A 22,539-nucleotide genomic window follows, 5' to 3' on the forward strand; every position below is an offset into this window, starting at 1 on the left:
AGGTGCTATAGAGAGGACTTTTAACCATTTCCCAGCAGGTATTACAGGTGTTATTACAGGGGTAAATTTCTGGTGACAGTTCTTAATCTATTTTTATTCTTTTTTTAATGTTTGAAATTAACATACTTGGAACAGTTATGTAAGGAGATTAGACTATCCAGGAACATTATCAGGTTCCTTCATCTCTAAATGTCAGTAAAGCACAGGACAGAAATCTGATTTACACAAACTTCTAAAAGCAGGGGAAAAGAAGGACATTGGATGCTAGTATTTTGTTAACAGTAAACCTTGTAATACATTTTGTCTGCATTATTGATTTATACAATATTGTTAAATGCTTAGTTACACAGTAAAGGTTTTTTTTTATATTAAAGACATGTTTAGACCACCACTCTATTAAATTATATAGGATCGATAAAGGTAGCTATCCGGAAAGTTCCATAGGCTGTAAATGGAATGATGAGCTGGGGATAAATGTCATAAGTGGATATCTGGAAATGCTGTTGTCTCGAACACTAAACTTTCTCCTTTTTTATTTTCTTTATAGATGCTGAAGGCCGTTGATTCACTTAAGGGTAATAACAAGGTGAGGACTGTAATTCTTAGAAGTGAAGTTCCTGGAGTGTTTTGTGCAGGTATGTAACCAAGTAAATATTCAAATAAATATAAAAACTCACAACCTTGACTCTTTTCTATCTGTTAGTATTACACTTGACTTCAAGAAAATCAAAATCTATCATGATAAACCAGGGACACTAACTATTAAATCCATGCACTGTTACTGTGGTAATATTCATGTATAGAGAAATCCACAGTGCAGATTAAACCTACTAATCTAGCTCCACTGGATGCAGGATCTGAGCTTGACGAGCATTTTTATGGTCTCCTTTGTCTGAAAAATCAAGTTTTACAAATATGTAAAAGAGATGCCCCTCAGAGCACAAGAGATGCCCACTCAGAATCCAGAGGTTTGAATTCCTGCAAATGCACAGTATATATCTTGAGGCAGATGGAGCAAGATAGCTACTGCACAGACGTGGGTATTCAATGCAGCTGGGGTCTTACCACGGCTTGAGGAGGATAAGGCAACACGTTTGGGTGTATGTAATCAGTGCTTGTTGGGTCAGGCAGTTACAAGTGCAGCCAGAACCTAGATTTTTTTTTTTTCAGACAAAGGAGACCATAAAATTGCTTTTCAAGCACAGATCCTGCATGAATGTGGTAGGAAGAATTTGCAAGTCGAATTGGTTTAGTAAATACAATACATATGGTACTCTTCCTTTAAGATTCAGCACCAATTTTTAGAATTTGATGTCTCGCTTTATAGGGTATTAACTACTGCGCAGTTTTATATACAAAAGTAATTTTGAGATACGGTATATACTTGAGTATAAGCCGAACCAAGTATAAACTAAGGCTCCTAATTTTACCACCAAAAACTGTGAAAACCTATTGACTTGAGTATAAGCCGAGGGTGGGAAATGCATTGGTCACAATCTCCCAGCATATAGCCAGCAAGCAGCCAGCCAGTCAGCCACCTTTAGTAGCCAGCCAGTCATCTTCTAAGAGATTTCTTTATGTATCATTGCATTTTACATTTTTCTCTTTTTTTTTTATATACAATATACAATGAAGTATATACAATAATTAATACAATGAAATTTATTTATAAAAAAATGTAAAAGGTGCAAAATGTTACCAGGACAACCTTTACAATACAGTAAAAAGTATTTATTGCTTTTTAAAAAATTTAACATAAAGTTAATTGGCACATATTAAAGGCTTCGTAAAACTAAAGCACGCCTCTCAAAACATGAAAAGTCCCTAAAGAGTATCTGATAACTTTGCGATAAACAGTAGTAGTGTAGCATGTGGACTTTATGACAATCCCATAGACACACTGTGGAAAAAAATCTGCAGCATATTGCTGCGGGTGTTCCCTCCTCTGAAAATAAGTGACATTTCACTTATTCCTGTGGATGCCAGTGTAGAGATGAGGCCTGTTAGGCCCGGATGTGGTGGATGACGGCCCTCAGACGCAACCAGGTCGGAGAAGAAGAAAAAGAAGTACTTTCCTTCCGGCTCCTCTTCTATCTTCTGCAGTAGCATGACTGAGGCCGCGGACCTGGGTTGGGCTACTGCAGAAGATAGAAGAGGAGCCGGGGGAAATGCCAGAAGGTGAGTACTTTTTTCAATGTGCTGTGGATACCTACATACTGGAGAGGAAGGCTGCAGTGTCCTACCTATTTATGTATATATATACAAAAATGCATGTCTCTAATATTTTTAATTTGTATTTTAATATTTAACAATCTCCACATGCAAATGACAAACACTGGATGAACATGTGCAGCAGCAATCAAAGAGAGAGGACAAAGTCCAGCAGCAGCAGAGATCTTCTGAAGTTCCTTTATTTTCTCGTATAAAAGCTATACAGATAAGTAGGTCACATGTTTTGGACAAAAGTTCTCATAACGTTTTGTCTGAAACGCGTCAACATATTACCCACTTATCTGGATGGCTTTTATATGAGAAAATAAAGGAATTAAACTTCAGAAGATCTCTGCTGCTGCTGGACTGAATTCCAAATTCTGGTATTGGTAGAACTCTAGTGTATTAAATCTATCTATTATAGTTTTGTTTATGTCCTATTTACTATAATAAGTTGTGCATGTGAATATGGGTCAATTATAAGCAGAGCTACATCTGTCTTCTCAGCTTTTATAGTAATAATCTTTAATTATGCAGAATTCTTCACAGTTTTACAACCACAAATGGAAAAATAAATACCTGGCTAGAAAACTATAGGAAGGGGACCAGCAAAGCAGCACATTTATTTCTGCTACTGTCGTATTCATCTGAAGAGTTTGTAGACATCCATACACATGTTGCAGAAACAACTCCATTAATAATAATAATTCTGTATTTATATAGCACACAGATTACGTAGCGCTGCACAGAGGTTGCTAAATCGGACCCAGTCCCGATAGGCTCACAATCTAATCAATCTACCGGTATTTTTCGGAGTGTGGGAGGAAACAGGAGGACCTGCAGGAAACCCACACAAACATGGAGAGAACATACAAACTCTTTGCAGATGTTGACCCTGGGACTTTGGGATAAATGAAAATGATCTTTAGTGGCAGCATGTTCTGCAGCAAATTTGTTGCATGTAATATGGTCCTCTTCACTAGGATTTTGTGGCTATGAGCTTCAGTACCAGATATAGCCATTACCATAACCATATTTTCACACCCCCTCACAAAACAAAAAAGATAAAAGTCAAACCTGACTATATCCGATACCTTACTACCATGTTCTGGAAAAACAGTAGCCAGAACTCCTAGAGAGAGTGAGAGCCATTTTAGTTTACTTTGTGTATAAAGTGAGCATTTTTTGTTACCATAGTAAATGATTGCAGTTCTGACCTTTTTTTTGCACGTTTTTTTTTCATCCAAAAACATGTTTTCCTTCACTAAGCAGTAATTAAGGCAATGGACCAATTAGGTAAACGTATAATTAATGCTGCTCTTTCTTTATTAACCAAATCATTGCTAACTAGCTATTAAGGAATTATAGCAATCGCACGGTAGTTCAACTGCCCACAAGATCTTTATATGGAACAAAAGGGATTAAGAATATAGATGTATATGTAATGCTCAGAATAAGGAACAAAGTGTTCCAGGCATGCATTCCTTGGATTTGTAATCTTTTACATATTTGTCAGGATCATAACTTGCAAAGCATTACTGCGGCTGCCAGTCTGTGTTATAACCGCTGGTTCATTGGGCATCACCTTGGCGCTTTCTGAGGTTTCTATTTTAAATTCATAGATTGAAATCAGCACTCCAGACTCTGGCCAAACTAAAATGTTTATAATAGAAATATTCTTAATTATTTATATAGGTGTATATATATATATAATACCACTTACATTAGGCTATATTAACCTGAGGTTAGACTAAACAGTGCTTCACCTAGCATCAGGTCTATATTCCTACATTCACCTTGCATAACAGAGATTGTGTGGTGGTGGGGATTTATCTTTGCATCTTTTCTTTGCATCTTTTTGGGGCACATGGAAATGTGGGTTTTTATTTTACAACTTTTTCACCTGTCAATCAAAGATCCCCATGAGTTTTCCACCTCATTTACCAAAGAGTAAAGTAGACATTTTCTTTAGGGTGTACAGTGAAAGCCGAAAAATCCAAGCCTACGAGAAGATAAATGTTTTCGCCAATTTGACTTCATTTGGAATTTTTTCCCCACTTCCCAGTACATGGCATGGAATATTTAAATGCCAGCACTATGAAGTGCAATATGTTATGCAGAAAACAGGTCCTCACACAGCTCTTTACATGGAAAAATAAAGAATTTATAGATTCTGGAAACATAAAATGGAAACATAAAAATGTTAAGGGGTTAATCAGCTGGGAGGAAGTAAAGTGGTAAAGTAAACCAAACCTACTCATTTGTAAAAGTACAATAAAGTCACTAAAGTGGGTTGAAAAATACACATGGAAAACTTTTCTAGCACTGGAAATAATCGAACATACCCCAGAAACGGGAGCTACTATATTTGTTTCTAGAAAGTATCCCTGAAGCCAAGTTTCTAGTCTTCACCTATTAATGTTTCGCTAATTTAGTGAGGCCTAGTGTGGTCTTCCACTATTAACATTATTATACAATGCAGTGTACTAGTGATGCTTCATGCTTATGGCTACGCGTACAGAAGACTTATCAACTCGTGGCTACTTATTTTTATAATCACTTCAGTACAATGAGCTGAAAACTGTCACTAGGGCAAGAATCGCCGCAGGATTTTGTAGGTTACACGCATGTAGAAAAGGTTAACTAGTAATCTGTTTCTATCGAGACACATTCCCCTTTAAGCCTTGTACATCATAGGCTGCTTTTTGTGTTGTTGTTGGAATGTTTTTGCCTTTAAGCATTTTTAGTAGGACTCAAAGTAATTACACATTGCCCTTATGTTGGAGCTTTGCTTTGTAACTTACTAAGTCGAGATGACTGGTTAATTAGGCCAGATGCCCAAGTTGCCATTCTGTGACAAGGAATGTGATTTGGAGAAATTAGCATGCTTCATCTGTAACATACTCAAATTATTTCTGATGACTTTGTCAGTTAACCATATGACAACTTAATTTGACAGGGATTTTTTTTTTTTTGTCATTTGATTCTGCCAGTTGAACTGAAATAGCAATGAACTATATTTTTATGTTGGGTTGATGGGAGTGATTCAGAAATAGCTATAAACATTGAGCTTGTCTAGAATTATTTATACTGCAGCAGCTGAGGTGCAGACTGGCTGAAGCCCCTTGTAACGTCCATTTGTGTCATAGTTGTCTATTTTAATGCACCTCGCTGGATTGCCTAAACGTCAAGAGTTTTCTCCGTCCTAAATGTTTATGGTGTATTAACTATAAAAAAAAATTGTGTTCCACGGTTATTAGTGACTTTGACCATCAAACAAATATGCAATATGTCATATGTGATTAATTTAACCAGTTAGACTAAACTCACACCACTGCTACTAAAGCTCTTTTCTCTATTCCATTACTATATCATTATTATTATTATTATTATTATTATTATTATTATTATTATTATATACTATTCTATTACTATTATTATATCAGACCAAGAATTAATGGCAGACATGAGACCTTGCAGTTAACATTTGTTCCCATTACTTGCCTGTATGAAGATTTCCCTTCGGTAACCCTTTTTTAAAGCAGCAGTGCCAGTGCTATTTTTAATGTTATAAATAAAAGAATTTAGCAAAGGACACCATGAGCAATAGAGTTAATGTGACTAAAAGGTGACCAAATTGTCTTTTTTCTATGGTTTTTAATCTCTTGTCACACAATGATGTTGTGGAGTTGTACTCATTGCACTGTGACCCAGCGTTCCCCAATGTATCCCAACGTATCTGACAGCCAGGCCTCTGCAGTCTCATAATAGTCTTGATCCTGGCTGTTTAAACTTTCAGACATGACTGCAGCATCTATAGGGCTTTGGGGGGCCCGTGCGGTGTTGGAGGGTGCCGATCATATCCATGACAACCCCAGAGTCCGGTTAAGGAGCCCATGGCTGCAAACTTTGTCAGGGGCAGGACTGAGCAGTGCCAGTGGAAAAAAAAATGTTAACAAATAAAACTAAAGATGTAAAAGAATAAAAATAGAATAAATGCTGCATGTATTATTAAATTCCCATACAACAGAAAAAGTCAAAATCTCCACAAAAAATGCACATATTAGGTATCGCCATGTCTGTAACAACCCGTACAATAAAATCATTACTGAACTGAATACTGAAAGTATTTTTTGCGCATCTAGCCAAAAAAAAAACAGCAGTGCTAAACAAGGGATTTTTCTCTCCAAATCAGTTTATTTCTGCAAAATTGGTGAAACATGAAAAAACTTAATGTATGAGATATTGCCATAATTCCTTCAGGGGTTTAGTTTCCAATATGGGGTCACTCTTTGAAGGTTTTATAATGGCACCAGAAAACAATGGGGCAGATTTATAAAAAGTGTCTTATTCTGCACCAGATTTATATCTGGTGTCTGATGCTGGATGATAAGACTGTCTAGTCGTACTCTGCACCTCCTAATAGTTGGCTTACCTTACGCCAGAAAATTATGATACAATTCTTTCGGGTCAGGAATACTTCTGGTGCACGGACCTTTTTGGCGCAAGGCCACTCCCCCTTTTCTTAGATTACGACCCTTTTGTTGAGCTACTCACAGGAGAGCCAGAAAACTGTTTAAAACCCTTTATAGATGCGGTGCAGGCAGGTTTTTTTTAGTACAAACTACGATAGAATTCTGTTGTGGACAGATTCTTAAATCTCTCCCAAAGTCCTTAAAATCTTCCCTCCAAAAACTCTATGGTGCGCCTTCCCTTCTGTGCCATCCTGTGGGCCCATTAGGCGGTTTACATGTAAAGTACTGCCATAATTGAGAGGAGCTCCACTACAAAATCCAGGATGTGTTTTTTTACTTTGTCATGTATGAATGTCTAAATTTTAGGCTTAAATAAACATTTTATCAAAATTAGAAAATTTTGTTTAGAACCTTTTGTTTTGAATTCATGTGTGATGCTTAAAGGGTTAACAAGCTTACCAAAGCACTTGTAAACCCCCCTCTGGGAGATTAGACTAACTGTATCGTTATTTTACAATAAATAAAATTTTTACAATATTTCCAAATTGTTTTTATAAATAAGTAGAAATCATTTCAACCAAAATGTGTACAACATGTTAAGAAAAAGCAATTTAAAATTCACCTTGCTAAGTTAAAGCCTTCTAAAGTTATTAGGAGCCTTCTGCTGTCACTTTTTAGCAGCAGTTTAGAATAAGCCCTGCGTAGATGTCCCATTCCACGCTAGTTAAGTTATTAACCCCTTTGAATGTCTTGGTCTAGGGTGACCATGGCATATTTAAAGAGTATCCAATGGTTATCATATTCCCTGGGAATGGGATAGGGGATTAAGACCCAAAGGCTTTTCATACTCCAAGTCTGCATTTAGGAAACGTGCATTGACATAATAACACTGCGATTAATTTATTATTAAAAAATAAGGTAGCATGTTAACACATTATACATCTAATGATGTAGAACAGTAAAACATGGCTGAGAATCATACCCTCTGCCTGCAACATCTAAATATAAGCATTAGAGACCAGTCAAACTGGCTCCTATCTACCTCCTGTACATGTAATGTAGGAATTTTTTTCATAACTAATTGCATTTCGCTACAAATTTCAGTTTAAACAGCATTGATAATTTTCAGTTTTTGTTCCTAGCCACTCCAGACCTTCAATGTCTGAGATTGGTATATCTTTTTGTGGTGGCAAGGAGCACAGAAATGGCTGACTTTTCCTTACATGCCCTTGACACCACCATTGACAGATCTGAATATCCCTTTAAGAAAAGTGTATGACAGTTTCAACAAATAACTCTGATTCATTGCATAATAAGAGGTTTAAAATTTGTTCAGCATAGTTTCTGCGCTTTTATAATTCAAAATATCTGCTTCCAGTCTGTTCATAAATAATTTCCTTGTTACTTCCAAAAGACAACAATCCGTGGTCCTATTATGGATGGACAGACTTCTGAAACTTATTCTGTTCATATAATTGTAGGAATGAAGAATAAGACAACCTTTTCCCCTTCTACTTGGACTGAATGTAGAAATATAACAAGCAGTTATTTAAAGCGTAACCATCATTCTGAGCAAAAAAAAAAAAACTAAAAAACATAATTCTGCTCCAGGTGTCCCTGGGAATCATTCCTCAATGTATTTTGCCACTTGGTCCTCATTTAGCACCTTTTTTGTCCCGTAGCAACCATGGTTTCTAGCTCTAAAACAAAAACTACAATCAGCAAGCACGTGCTGCTGATCAATGACACCATATCTATCTAATCTAGACAAGTAAAACTTCAGCACAGCACATGAGGGGTCAGCTAGAGCAGTGTTCCCCAACCACCGGTCCGCGGCCCAAGACCGGGCCTTGGAACACCTGGTACTGGGCCGCGCCTTAACTCTGTAAAACAAAAAAAAAAACCACCAAATAATGCACTGCTCTATTGACGACAAGCGTCATGATGTCATAACATCATGCTATTAGTGAAGGGAAGGAAGAGAAGAGTGTTGCAGGGGAATGAGGAAGGTAAGTATTTTTGTTTTTGACAGAGTTCGGCTGGGAAAGGGGACATTGGAAGCATATGGTGAGGGAAGCAAAGGAAAGGAGACATGGAGGGAAGACATAATGCAGTAAAGGGGACATGGGAGGGGAGCATGCTACAGGAAAAAGGACAATACAAGTTCTTCAGGGAATGGAACGATGTAAGCTAAGCACACAGGGAGTTATGGTGGAGCATTCAAATATACATTTTTAGCTATGAAACTATGACACCAGACCGCAACCTCCCACCAAACTGGTCCCTGAAGAAAATGTATGTTTTACAGCTGGTCCCTGGGCAGAAAAAGGTTGGGGATCACTGAGCTAGAGGACTTGGAGAGTCTCTCCTGCCATTTCCTGCTGTGGATTGTGAGGTGATGGGTGCACTTTGTTCATGATGAGAATTGTGACGCAGACAGAATTGTGTCACACGTCAGTAATAAATGTGGCGCAAACTACTACGAAGAACAAACAAGCCCCTTTAGGTGCACATTTTTTTGTCTTGTCAGACCCAGTGTAGCCGTGCCACAAAACTGGCGCAGGCACTTAACCCCTTCCCGACATTTGACGTAATAGTACTGCATGGCGGGAGGTGCGTTCCCGCAAAATGCAGTATTATTACGTCAAGCTTCTGGCCCCGGCTCCTAAACGGAGCCGGGGCCAGAAGCTGCGGGTGTCAGCTATATATCATAGCCGACACCTGCCCCTAACACCCGCAATCGGAGATTTCTCCGATCGTGGGTGTTAACCCCTAACACGCCGCGGTCGCGCTGACCGCGGCGTGTTAGAGGCATTTAAAGTTTAACAAAAGGGAATCGGACCCCCCCGCGGCGCTTACCGGGGGGGTCCGCTGCTCCGATCGCAGCCCCGGGACTGCCGGTGCCCGGGGCTGCGAGATCTTCATCCCGGTGCCGGGTCCCTGCCTTCTGGCAGGACCCGGCTGTAAGACACTGGGCATGCGCAGCATGCTCAGTGTCTTACATTACACAGTGCAATACATCTGTATTGCACTGTGTAACCTGTAAAAAAGCTTGAACAAGTGATCAGAAGATCACTTGTTCAAGCTTAGATGGCAGTAACTGTAAAAAAAAGTAAAAATAAATAAATAAAGGTTTTTTTTAAATAAAAATAAATAATAAAAGAAAGTGAAAGTCCCCCCAAACACCACATTTCCCTGTACACAAGTAATAAAGTATAAAAAACACTAAATCACAAAAAAACCCCACTTATTTGGTATCGCTGCGTCCGTAACAATCTGTACAATAAATCCTAATCATAATTGGACCCCCTCGGTGAACGTGGTAAAAAAAAAACCCCAAAAACTTGCCAAAAATTTAAACTTTTTATCAAATTGCTTTACAAAAAATGTTCTCCGAAAAAGTTACAAGCACCAAAATGATACCAATGAAAAGAACAACTTGTCACACAAAAAATAAGCTTACAACCAGCTCCGTCAACCAAAAAATACTATAGTTATGCTGCTATAAAAATGGCAATACTAAAACAAATGCAATTTTTTCTATTCTAGTTTTCCTTCAATAAAATTGGACAAATAAAAATAAAACTATATAAATGAGGTATCACCGTAATCGTAGTGATCCGTAGAATAATGATAATATATTATTGTTATACTACAGTGAACACCCCCCAAAAAAATGCTAAAAATCCAAAACAAGAATTGATGATTTTATTTTCCTCCACACGTAAAAAGTTAATAAAATTGCTTCAATAAGCTAAAAACCCACTAAAATGAAGTTTTTTTTTACAGTGCATCTCATCTCGCAAAAAATAAGCCATTATGTGTCTAAATTGCTTAAAAAATAAATAAAGATTGTATAGCCTATTCCCAACGCGCATTGTTATAGAACGGTGCGGCGGGTAGTGACTTGCCAACACGGTTCAGACACAGTGATCGGGGCAAGATGGCGGCTGTTCCTGACGGCCAATCATCCTGCCCCATGGACCAGAAGGGTTACGTCCCCCCCACATGATCGCTGCTACTGGCTCATCAATTCAGACCAGCCAATAGCAGCGAATTTACTTATGACGTCAGTAATACCGATCACCATGTCTGTAGACACGGTGATCGGGGCAGGGTGGCGGCTGTTCCTGACAGCCACCAATTTTGCCTTGCGGTCCAGAGGGGTTTTGTTGCCCCCCTCTGTCCATGTTTGCCGCTATTGGCTGGTCGATTTGGTCCAGCCAAAAGCAGCAATATTTGTCACAATGGGCATCGCTAGGGTGAATAAGAGCAACACTTGGCGAAAATTTCCCTACGAAAAAACAAGATTTGGTACAAAAGCGCTGGCCGTGCACATTGTACAGATTACGCTGTACAACTCTTACGAGCTGTTCCAATGTGCACGTCCTGCCGTATTATTTCTCCATTTTCAAGAGGAAGATATTAGGAAACTAATATTGGGACAAGAAGGACGGGGCCCCAGTACCTCTGGTTTAGATGTTCCTGTGTTTTGCCAGGACAGCATTTTCCCGGTGAATTCTGCTGCTTCTAGGACTCAATAAAGAGTCTGTTCCAAAAGAGAAGTTAGGATGGACACTACATACTACTAAGAGACCTGCGACAACTCCAGAGTGACAAAAGTTTAGTTGGTCCCCTGGTATATTCCACCTCCTTATACGCAACACATTCACAATTCACGCCCAACCTGTTGTGAATTAATTTCGGTAAAATGAATAATTGTAACAACTGTTAGGTTACGATGCTCCCTATACCCCTCCATTATTTCATAACAGGCGCCACATAACGGGCACTGAACTTTCCAGAAATAATTGCAATTTCCATCTTGGACTCCATTGCACATCATATTTGGAAACCACCTATATGTTCAAAATGCTCATTTCACCACATGTATTACACTATACCACATACTACACCTTGCTATATTCCCCAAGGGGTGTACATTCAACAATTAGGGTCACTTTTCGGGTTTTCCTCTGTTTTGGTACCACTACGGCTCTCCAAATGTATCCTGACACATGTGAAGGATTTCTGTCAAATTTGGCCTCTAAAAGACAAACATCCCTCTATTCCTCTACTGTGCGCCCATAAAGTATTTTATATGCACATGTGGGGTACTTCTACACTCGGGAGAAATAGTTTCACACCTTTTTTGGGATTATTTAATATATTATCCCTTGTTGCTTACAAAAATTAGGGGTAAAGTGACATTTATAGGAAAATTTTCACCTTTTTAATGTTTAGGGCCTAATTGGATCATTCACCTTTAGGGGCAAATACATATATTACACATTGCAAAATTCTCTAAGGGGTGTGCATTCAAAAATTAGGGTCACTTTTCGGATTCTTATCTGTTTTATACCACTAGGGTTCTCCAAATGCATGTCAAACATTTCTGTCAAATTTGGCTTCTAAAAGGCAAACATCCCCCTTTCCTTTTACTGTGCGCCCATACAACATTTTATATACACATGTGGGGTACTTCTACACTTGAGAGAAATAGCTTTACACATTTTGGGGGGGTTATTAAATTTTTTTTATCCCTTGTGGCTATAAAAAATTAGGGGTAAAATGACCTTTATAGGAAAATTTTTAACTTTTTCCTATTTAAGTCCTAATTAAATCAAACACATTTATGGACAAATACACATATTACACCTTGCTAAATTCTCTAAGGGGTGTGCTTTCCAAAATGGTGAAACTTGTTGGGGTTCCCCTCTGTTTTGGTACCACTACGGCTCTCTAAATGCATCCTGACATATGTAAAGGATGACTGTCAAATTTGGCTTCTAAAAGTCCAACGCCCCTCTTTCCCTTCTGAGCTTCACTGCGTACCCATACAACATTTTATTTGCATGTGTGGGGCAATTTTATACTTGGGAGAAATGCTAGTACACATTTTTTTGGGGTTGTTTCATCTTTAATGCCTTATGGGATACAAAAATTAGCCGTAAAAGTGACTTTTTTGGGAAAATGTTCATCTTTTTCCTTTTAGGGACCTATTTGAAGCAAACACCTGTAGGGGAAAATACACATATTACACCTTGCTAAATTCTCCAAAGGGTGCACTTTCCAAAATGGTGACACTTGTTGGGGTTCCCCTCTGTTTTGGTACCACTAGGGCTCTCCAAATGCATCCTGACACATGTAATGGATGATTGTCAAATCTGGCTTCTAAAAGGCCAAAGCCCCTCTTTCCCTTCTGAGCTCTACTGTGTACCCATACAACACTTTATATGCAAAAGTGGTGCAGTTCTGTGCTTAGGAGAAATAGTTTTACACATTTATGGGGGTTGTTTAATCTTTTATCCCTTGTGGCTTACAAAAATTTGGGGTAAAAGTGACTTTTTTGAGAAAATTTTCACCTTTTTCCTTTTTGGGGCCTAATTGAATCAAACACCTGTTGGGGCAAATACACAAATTACACCTTGCTAAACTCTCCAAGGGGTGTACTTTCCAAAATGGTGTCTCTTGTTGGGGCTTTCCTCTGTTTTGGTACCATTATGGCTCTCCAAATGCATCCTGTCACATGAAAACTTTTTCTGCAATATTTGCCCTCCGAAAACGAAACAACGCTCTTTCCATTCCAAGTGCCCCCCTGTGCCCGTACAGCAGGGTACAGTGACAAAATGGGTATTGGCATACTCAGGAGGAATTGCCCTCAACATTGTAAAATGCATTTTCCTTTTTAACCCATTGTGAAGGTGCAAATTTTAGTGTTCAATGAATCTATAGTAAGATAAAATTACATTTCTCTAATTTCACTTTCATTTATCTTTCACCCTCATGAAACGTTCATAGGGTTAACAAAATTCCCAAAGGTTGTTTTGAATATTTTGAGGGGTGTAGTTTCTAAAATGGTGTCATTTGTGAGGGTTTCCTGTCATGTGGGCCTTATAAAGTCACTTCTAACTAAATTGACCCTCCAAAAGTAGGTTTTGATGATTTTCGTGAAAAGTTATAAGCCTCCTAACATCCTAAAAAAAGGAAAAGATGTTTGAAAAATGATGCCAAGTTAAAGCAGACATATGGAAAATGTAAGTTATCAAGTTATTTTAGTGATATGACCAACTTTCCAAAAAGTAGAAAATTTTGAATTTGGAAAACATAGTTTTTTTCAAAATTTTTGCCAAATTTCCATTTATTTCATAAATAAATACTAAACATATTGATTACATTTCTCAACCAACATGAAGTACAATGTGTCACAAAAAAAACAATTTCAAAATCAACTGGATATGTTAAAGTGTTCCAAAGTTATAACCATTTATAGTGACACAGGGCAGATTTGAAAAAATGGGCCGTGTCAGGAAGGTGAAAAGTGGCTTCAGCGTTAAGGGGTTAATCAATACATGTGCAAGCAGTTGCCACATTCTTTTCAGTGCTAAGTCAGATAATAAATGTGTGCCCTTGTCTCCAATTTGTGTAGACACATTCCTGATGCCTGGATTGGTCTTGTGAGTACAGGAGATATGGAAGCTCATATGCACAGTTCAGTGCAGCATATCTTGCTGTGTTTCTTAAGAAAGTTGAATGTGTTTTGCCACACCAAAAATCTCAAGGCAATATCGGTATTGCCCTGAGACACATCTGCCCTTTGATACTGGGGTTTGTCTATTGTAGCCATTCATCTCCCCATATTTGAGTTTCTGAGTGTCTCCACACTCCATTGTCACTCCTGTGTTTTCTTAGGAAACTCTCCTTAGTCTGCAGTGAGCCGGTGCTGAACTTCTGCAGGCCATTGTCCTTACAGATTGAGGATTGCTGTAGACTCCACTATACTTCCATTGAAGTTTCCTTCTTAAATTGGCTTTTGATTTTTTTTTTCCTTTTGTCTCTCTTCAATTTAAGAGGCTCAATTATGCATGATTCATGGAGATTTTTATCATTTTAAAGCAGGCACAGACTGGCATAACTTACGGCTATTGTTTGTTAATCGCATCAGAGCATGTAAAGGAAGTATGTCTTTTTGCACGTAGGATTCCTGACAGCAAAGCTATTATATCAAGTTGCAAGCAACAGCTTAGAGACCTAAAGCTATACATATTTTGTATCAAATTTCTGTTACATCATTGCTGTAAATGAGACACATAAGCCTGAATAATGTCATATTACCCTGAGGTTTTCCCAGTTAACCCGCTGTAACAGGATCCCCAGTATATTTTTGGCTTTCATTTGATTTAGCAATAAAGAAAGTAGTAAAGTCAAAGAACTGTAAACCAATTGAATGGAAGCATTATTATATTGCATATTTCAATGTAGGTTAATTCATCTTTCATTCACCCCAAACCTGCATTAACCATATGTAAATACATATAATATTATCAATTTCCTTACTGGAATACATGATAAGTAAGAACCCTGGATCTGTCACATTTAAATTCAGGGATGATGTATTTTTAGTAACAGATATTCTACACTAAGTAAGAGAGGTAGAAGATAAGCTGTACAGTATGTTTTTCTATTGGAATAAAATTCCCTCTTATTATTGCTCTAAGTTATGCGATTCCTCTTTTTGTTCCCAATCAATATTTATTGTTAACCCCTTTCCGGCGCAGCCCTTTTTCGTATTTGCGTTTTCATTTTTTACTCCCCACCTTCAAAAATATATAACTTTTTAATTTACTATGTACAAGTTGTTGTTTTTTGCGGCTTTTGATGACATTTACAGTGTTTATCATTTCTAGGACTGTACGACCTTTTGATCACTTTTTATCGATTTTTTTTTTTTATGGAATGGCAAAAAAGTGTCATTTTTTACTTTGGCACAATTTTCAGTTTTTAGGTTTTTTTATTATAATTTTTTTAAAACTTTTTTTTTAAATTTTTCCTATTTTTCAGACTCCCTAGGGTACTTTGACCCTAGGTTGTCTGTACAATCCTATCATACAGTATACTGCCATGCTACAGTACGGCAGTATATGGAGATTTTACTCCTCATTCATTACAATGTGCTGATAGCACATTGCAATGAATAGAATAACCCGAAGCAGCCTCGGGTCTTCGGAAGACCAGAGGCTGCCATGGCAACGGATTGCCCCTGCCCTGATGACGTCACGGGGAGAGACGATCCTCGGAAAGATGGTGGCGCCATCTTTTTGAAGCCGCCGGCAGCTTCGCCAGCGGTGCTGGCACCGATTGCGTGTGTTACCGGTAAGCCTTTGCCCTCTCCATGTACCCGCACCTGGCATGTGACATAGTATTACTGGGATCAAGGATTTTTAAAAATAGGTTGCAGATTGTTTTTAAATAAACATGCTATACTCACCCTCTCTACTTCTACTGGTTCACGGCAGTGTCTCCCCATCGCACTAAGCTCACTCCCCTTCACAGCTCCGATGCAGGACTGCATCGCCTCAGTCACCATTGGCCTCTGTATGTATGCAGGCCCTCAGCTGTGACACTATTGACAGTCATGCACCTGCTGCAGCAGCAGTTGCATGCTGTAGAGTGTGCGCCCACATAAGTGTAAAGTCACCTCTGAACCTCTGTATACAAGCAGAAACTGGGGGTGATGCCTTTCTGTACTGGGGATTTGAAGGGGGATGAGTTGAGTGCATTTCTTATTTTTATTTTTACCCCTTTGTGTATTTTCTAACTCCTCAGCCTGAACAACAACCCCCTTTTAAGAAATAAAATTGGCATGAAATGGTTGCGCAAAGTGTAGCATACTCATCAGAGTGATTGGACAATGTCAGTTAGTAGCACCCAGTTGTTAAAAAGGTTTTCCGGATTGTATATATTTATGCTCTATCCATAGGTGGGGGTCGACACCTGGGACTCCACAGATCCATTGATCTCCATGCTGGCAATGGAAGCAACACAAATAATAGAAATGGCAGAACACTTGTATTCTCTGTGTAGTAGTTGTGACTGGCAATGCAACTCTGCTGCCAAGTGAATAGGAGCAGTTTACACAGCTCAGCCACTATGCAGAGAATGGCGCTGTTCATATGGCTTGCTGTTTCTTACAGCGCAGGAGGAACTTTAATAGCCCGTCCTGCTGATTGGTCACCAATATAAACATGCTGGAAGACCCCCCCCCCCCCCTAATTTATTAAACCATCATTTCGAAATAACAGGGGAACTGTATACCATCGAGTTATAAGAAATAAAGCGACAGTTCCATCATAGCCACAGGGAACACAAGTATTTACATGTCAGGAGAGGTGAAGGGGTCTTAAAGAAAGCTTACTAAAAACAATATTAGATGTAGCTGCTTTTGGCACTGACCTTGAGTATGGCCTTTGGCTAATGAGATGCATATAGTTAAAGGTGAAAAGTGTAAGAATAAAGGAGCATTTATTTCCAGGTACATCATATATATATGTTGAACTTTAGCTTGCCTGAATGTATAGTTATCTTCAGATACTTTACTCATCTGCTCTTTAAATTTTAGTACCTCTGAGTTTCCGTAATGAATAGTAAATGTGAGGTGCTGTACAGTAAGTGATAAATGTTCACTTTGTTTATGGTGTGGTTGTGCAACAGGGCTGGCCGCACATAGGAAAATATGAGCGCAGGAGTGCCATAAACAGAATGCCTGGTACCCGTGACTGGCAATAACATCTGCTGAGCAATAAGGGGTTTCTGCATGAATCACCAGTGCACACAACTCCTAGTATGGAATTGGCTTTGGAGGTACAGTTATTGATGCATAAACCAAATGTCAGGAGGAGGTTGTATGTCAAGCTGCATGCTTAAATATTTAAAGTAACCCTAGTAATGACAACTCTTAAATTGACATGAATATTTTATTGTTATACACAGCTAAGCCACTTGTTTTCTCTTCTGCTCCTTCTGCATCTACCGATGTTCTGCATAAGTGTTTTGTAGTGTGCAGCACAGTCGACAGATAACTGGTCATATATTTATGTTCCTATAGTTATATGGAAAAGAAAAACAACTGGAAAATAGGTCAGCAGGTGAATATTAGTGCTAAAATATCTCTGCTTCCTTGAAAGACTTTTGCAATTGAATTTGTTATATGTTGACCCTTGTAGGTTAATTCTTAACAGTTTTCTAGATCTCTTTTTGCGGTCATGCAACAAGAAACTTCCCACAGTTTTGGACACAGGTGCACACAGTGTTGGACTGGCCCAGAGAACTAGAGCCTCTTCTGGTGGGGCCAGACTCTAACCAAATACAGGACCCTAGAGGTCAGGCAGAAGCCATCCAAATTTGAAGGCTACAAGGGTTTATTTTTTGGGGTTGATGATCGGTGGGCCCCCAGGATAATTTTATCTGGTGGGCCCAAGGAACTGCAGTCCAAAATTGGGTACACAGCTCATTACAACACACAGTGTAATCAGAGCTGTGTGATGCTAACGAGCTGTGCACCTGTGCGACATCACATGACCATGGACCAGTGTTTATCTACAGGAAGTAAAGAAAGCAGTTTCCTGTTTCATGGCAGCAAGCAGAGATCTAGAAAAACTATTAAGAATTGATAGAGAAAGTATACTGAAAAATTCTAGAGACTTCTCTATTGGCATACAACACAACCAAAAGCGAGAAGTCCCTGTGCTATGAAACATATATGAAGAACTTATGATCCCCTGTTCTGACGATTTTGGGGGTCTGACAGCCGAGACCTCCTCTATGATCTGATATTTATCCTCTATACACAGTATGGGGCTAAATATTATTCATCGCCACTTAATTCATTGCCACTTAATTAAGGTATATTCTGGTTTAATATTTTAATCTCTGTCTTTTCATAAAAAAACTTGTTCAAAAATCCCCATATTCCTTTTGTATTCAACCATGAATGTTTTCAAAACTTTACAGGAAGTCTATCTGTAGTTTTGACAATATAAAATTAAATATGCCATAGATCTATCCTGTAACAGGTGTTCTCTTGATGTGGAATGCCCTAGACTCACTTCACTGAACTTTTCTGAACCCCTTTGCTCTGTCCTTGAGTGGGGACTTTATCATTACAGATGGAAACTGTTAGATAGCCCAGGGCACATGCATAGGACAGCCTCACCACATAAGCATTTCTAGACAACATTTTATGAAATATTCAAAAACTAAGTAATTTGAGCAAAAAAGAGACTCGCCTGCTTCTTTAATAAGCAGTTATGAGCGCCATTGTGCAGAGCTGGCCAATATTTCCAATGATGAAGAAAAGACTATCCAGTATATGGAAGGAAAAAAATGTAAGACCTATTTTTCCCTATTTTGCACCATTGCCTGATTTCTATAAAAAATGTCCTGTCCTTTGCTGGTATGTCATCATTGGATGCTCTTCTGTTCTGAATGTTATCACAGCTTTACATGTCTAGTGCTTTCTATCGATTTTGAAGGGTCAGAACAGCTGAAAGACCCCATTAAATTGTTTTAATCCCAGAAAAATGAGGATTTCTCCCCGATGCAATGTGACACTGTCCTGTGTCCAACATATCCAGGAAAGATTGTTTTCCTCTGGGAGTAAGCAAAATATCTCTTTATCTGGAGCAAACAGAATTATGAAAAATGAATACACAACTTTTGGAGCCCAGAACTGATTTCCTTGAGCCAGAATATCCTTGAGTATTGTAGAAAGCCATTTTTCTACTAAAACAGTGTATTTGTGCTGTTTTGTTTTACGAAATAAAACAATTCCATATCATACAAAGGCTTAAAGGGGATTTTTTGTAATTTCAAGTTATCCTCCATCTTCTGGTTTGGAAATAACTGTTCAGTTGGTTGATGTTTGACCACTGGGACTGGGAGATTTCGAGATCGGGGTCCTGTGTGCTTTATGAAGTAAGTGACGTGTGTGATGCTGCTTCATTCTTCTCTGTGGCGCTTCCACTTTCTGTGGTAATTCCATATAATTGAATGGAGCAGCAGAGCACTCTTATGACCTTCCCTCTGTTCATATGGGTCACTCCTGCTGCTATAATCAGATAGGACATAGGACATGTCTACTTGTGATCAGAAGGGTTCCCAGTAGCCAGACTCTCACAGTTCAAAGCTCTCCTTTTTAACACTTATAAGAGGATGCCAGTATGATAAATGGCACACAGCACATGGGGACCCTAATTCATGTAGAAGTTGAATATTAAAATAATGCAGGGCAGCTCTGGGAATTATCATTCTGTAGAATGATCTGTAGAAACCGGCTCTTGAGATTTTCAAGGCTATGTATGAAAGGCTCCCACTTCATTGTAATATTATATCGGATTTCTCCCATTTCTAAGTAGCAGTGTTACATGTTAGAGTATAAATATCGACACTCGCATATACAAACCATTCCCATATGCATCTCCATTATGTCACTCTTGATCAATTGCATTTGTGTTACGTTTTAAAATACTAAATATATTTCGGTACCAAGGCTTTACATTTTGTACATATTTTCAGTGAACGTGAGGAATCCCCTGTAGTCCTGCACAGTGAATATAGCGGACTGGCTACGTGCTCATAGACACTGCTAGTATGTAGCTGCTTGCACTGTTTATGTTGTCACGGAAGGCGTGTGTAGAGTGAAGAGTGTATTTCAGTCCCTTTGTTTACTTGGTCAGACATTGCAGATTTGCCTTGTATCTAAGTTACACATTCCCATTATTCAACAGCGATCATGGAAATGGTCCTTCAAGTTCAAAGTGCTGAAAGGAAAAATGGAAAAATGTGTCAGTGTTCTGTGATCATAATATATTCACATAGATAAGATTTGTCTCCGAATTACTCCTGTAAGCTAGGGAGTCTGTGCCTGATGGTCATGGTTATCATCTGGAAATATTCCAGACTCTGTCTTTCTGCTCTGTTCTACTTGATAGATTATTAAGCTGAAATAAGAGAAACAACTTTTTGCTGTTAATTTTCTGGTGAAAATTGATTGTAGCAGTATAGATACACAGTTCACTTACATCTCCCTCTTACGTAAGCTTATTCCCCAGTAAGTAAATAGAAATACAGCATACAATACAGGACAATAGAATGAGCCATCACATTGATACACTGCACAGTAATTCCATTTGTATTATTATAAACCTAAAAGACCTACCTATACAAACTTCTAAAATGGTGACTTGCCTTTTAAATTGTGAAAAGTTGCCTTCTATCCTTAGACACTACGGAACCATTCCAGAAAACCTGTTCTCACTGTTCTCTTCTCACTGCCCTGATTTGTATTACAGGGTTTCCCTGGGAATATGTCACCTAGCTAGTTTGCATATCCAGCATACCATTCTTTGTGCCCAGAAAGTAGATTTTATATTTCATTTTTGTTGAATGATGTATACATATTGGTAGCCATGACTAAGAACGGGTCCACCGTTTGAAACGCGTTGGCCTACAAACGCACTGGGATTTTAATTACTATGCCCTATATAAAGCTTGAATTATCTTGGACGAAGCTGGACATGGAATTCTTTTTCCGCTTGTGCTAATACATACTAGTTATCCCTTCCTTGAAAAAATTAAGAAACACAGTCCAATTTGCAGGACATCTACCACCAGGAACAAGGATTGTAAACCAAGCTCACTGACATACTGATGTGTGCACCCTCTGGCAGAGTCCACTTCCTGACCCCACATATTTGGTATCGCCATGGCCTTATTTGTCTAAATTGCCAAAAAAAAAAAAATAATAGCCTTTAAATCCCTTCCCAACGTGTGCTGTAACAGAACGCTGCAGCGGGAAGGGACTAGCCAACAGGGTTCAGACACTGTGATCTGGGCAAGATGGCGGCTGTTCCTGACAGCCGTCTATCTTGCCTCGTGGACCGGAGAGGTTTTATTTGCAACCCGATGCAGACCAGCCAGAAGCCGCATTCTTACTTTTGATGTCAGTAATATAGATGACCATGTCTGTAGTCACTCGCTGCCCCCTCTTGGTCCATGTTCGATCCAGCCCAGCCAATAGCAGCAATATTCGTAACAATGGGCATCACGGGGGTTAATGGGAGCACCACACGGATATAGTTGCTGCTGTCAAGGACAGCACCAATCATCAGTAGAAGGGGCCATGTCTGGTGGCATCATGCCATCTCCCAGAGAGCTCTGATTGACTGATCTGTGCACCCACTGCTGGAGAAGAGTTGCCACCTGTATACCAATGTTCCACTATTCCAATCCCTTAGTTCCAGATCATGTGCTGAAGCTGTAAAGTGCCCTACGTAAAAAAATATGGTACATATGGTACAATATTGGTACAAAATATGGTACAAAACCCTGGCCATGTACATTGTACAGATGGCACTGTACAACTCTTACGTGCTGTTCAAATGTGCAGGTCATGCCGTATCATTTCTCCATTTTTAAGAGGTGGTGAATTAAGGAACTAGTATTTGGATAAGAAGGACCGGGTCCCAGTACCTTTTGGATTAGAGGTTCCTTGTGTTGTGCCAGGACGGAATTTTCCAAGTGAATTCCTCAAGTCTGCTTCAAAAGGAAAGACTCAGAAAAGAGTCTGTTCCAAAAGGGGGGTTAGGACAGAGAATATATACTACTACAATACTACTACCTGCGAATACTCATCACATTCACAATTTATGTCCAACCTTTGTTGTGAATTCATTTTGGTAAAAGTGTGGGGCACTTCTACACTCAAGAGAAAAAGTTTTACACATTTTTGGGGGTTGGGTTTCCTGAATGACTGGATGTAAATGATCATCTTTGAGAATGGATACAGAGCACAACAATACCTAGATACAAATAAAAGCAAGTTTGTGAAATATTTTAGTAAAATGATTCCTACTGCTATTTGTACATAACACATGTCATTCTGTACATAAATAAGAATAAGAAATACAATGGGGGTCATTTACAATCGCGTTTTCCGACGGGTTGCGCCGATTTTCCTTGACTAGCCCTGGGGTTTTGGCGCACGCGATCATATTGTGGTGCATCGGCGCCGGCG

General features: G+C 38.9%; 1 protein-coding gene across 2 annotated transcripts in view; it reads left to right on the top strand.

Annotated features, from left to right (window-relative positions):
- AUH (AU RNA binding methylglutaconyl-CoA hydratase) overlaps positions 1-22,539 on the top strand; it is a 136,622-nt gene that overhangs the window by 31,720 nt on the left and 82,363 nt on the right. For both annotated transcript variants that reach the window (XM_072150761.1, XM_072150762.1), the window contains exon 3: positions 548-635. In XM_072150761.1, coding sequence (XP_072006862.1) covers positions 548-635 — 88 coding nt within the window. The remainder of the gene's footprint in view (positions 1-547; positions 636-22,539) is intronic.

The sequence above is a fragment of the Engystomops pustulosus genome, chromosome 1, assembly GCF_040894005.1.
Source record: "Engystomops pustulosus chromosome 1, aEngPut4.maternal, whole genome shotgun sequence".
NCBI lineage: Eukaryota > Metazoa > Chordata > Amphibia > Anura > Leptodactylidae > Engystomops > Engystomops pustulosus.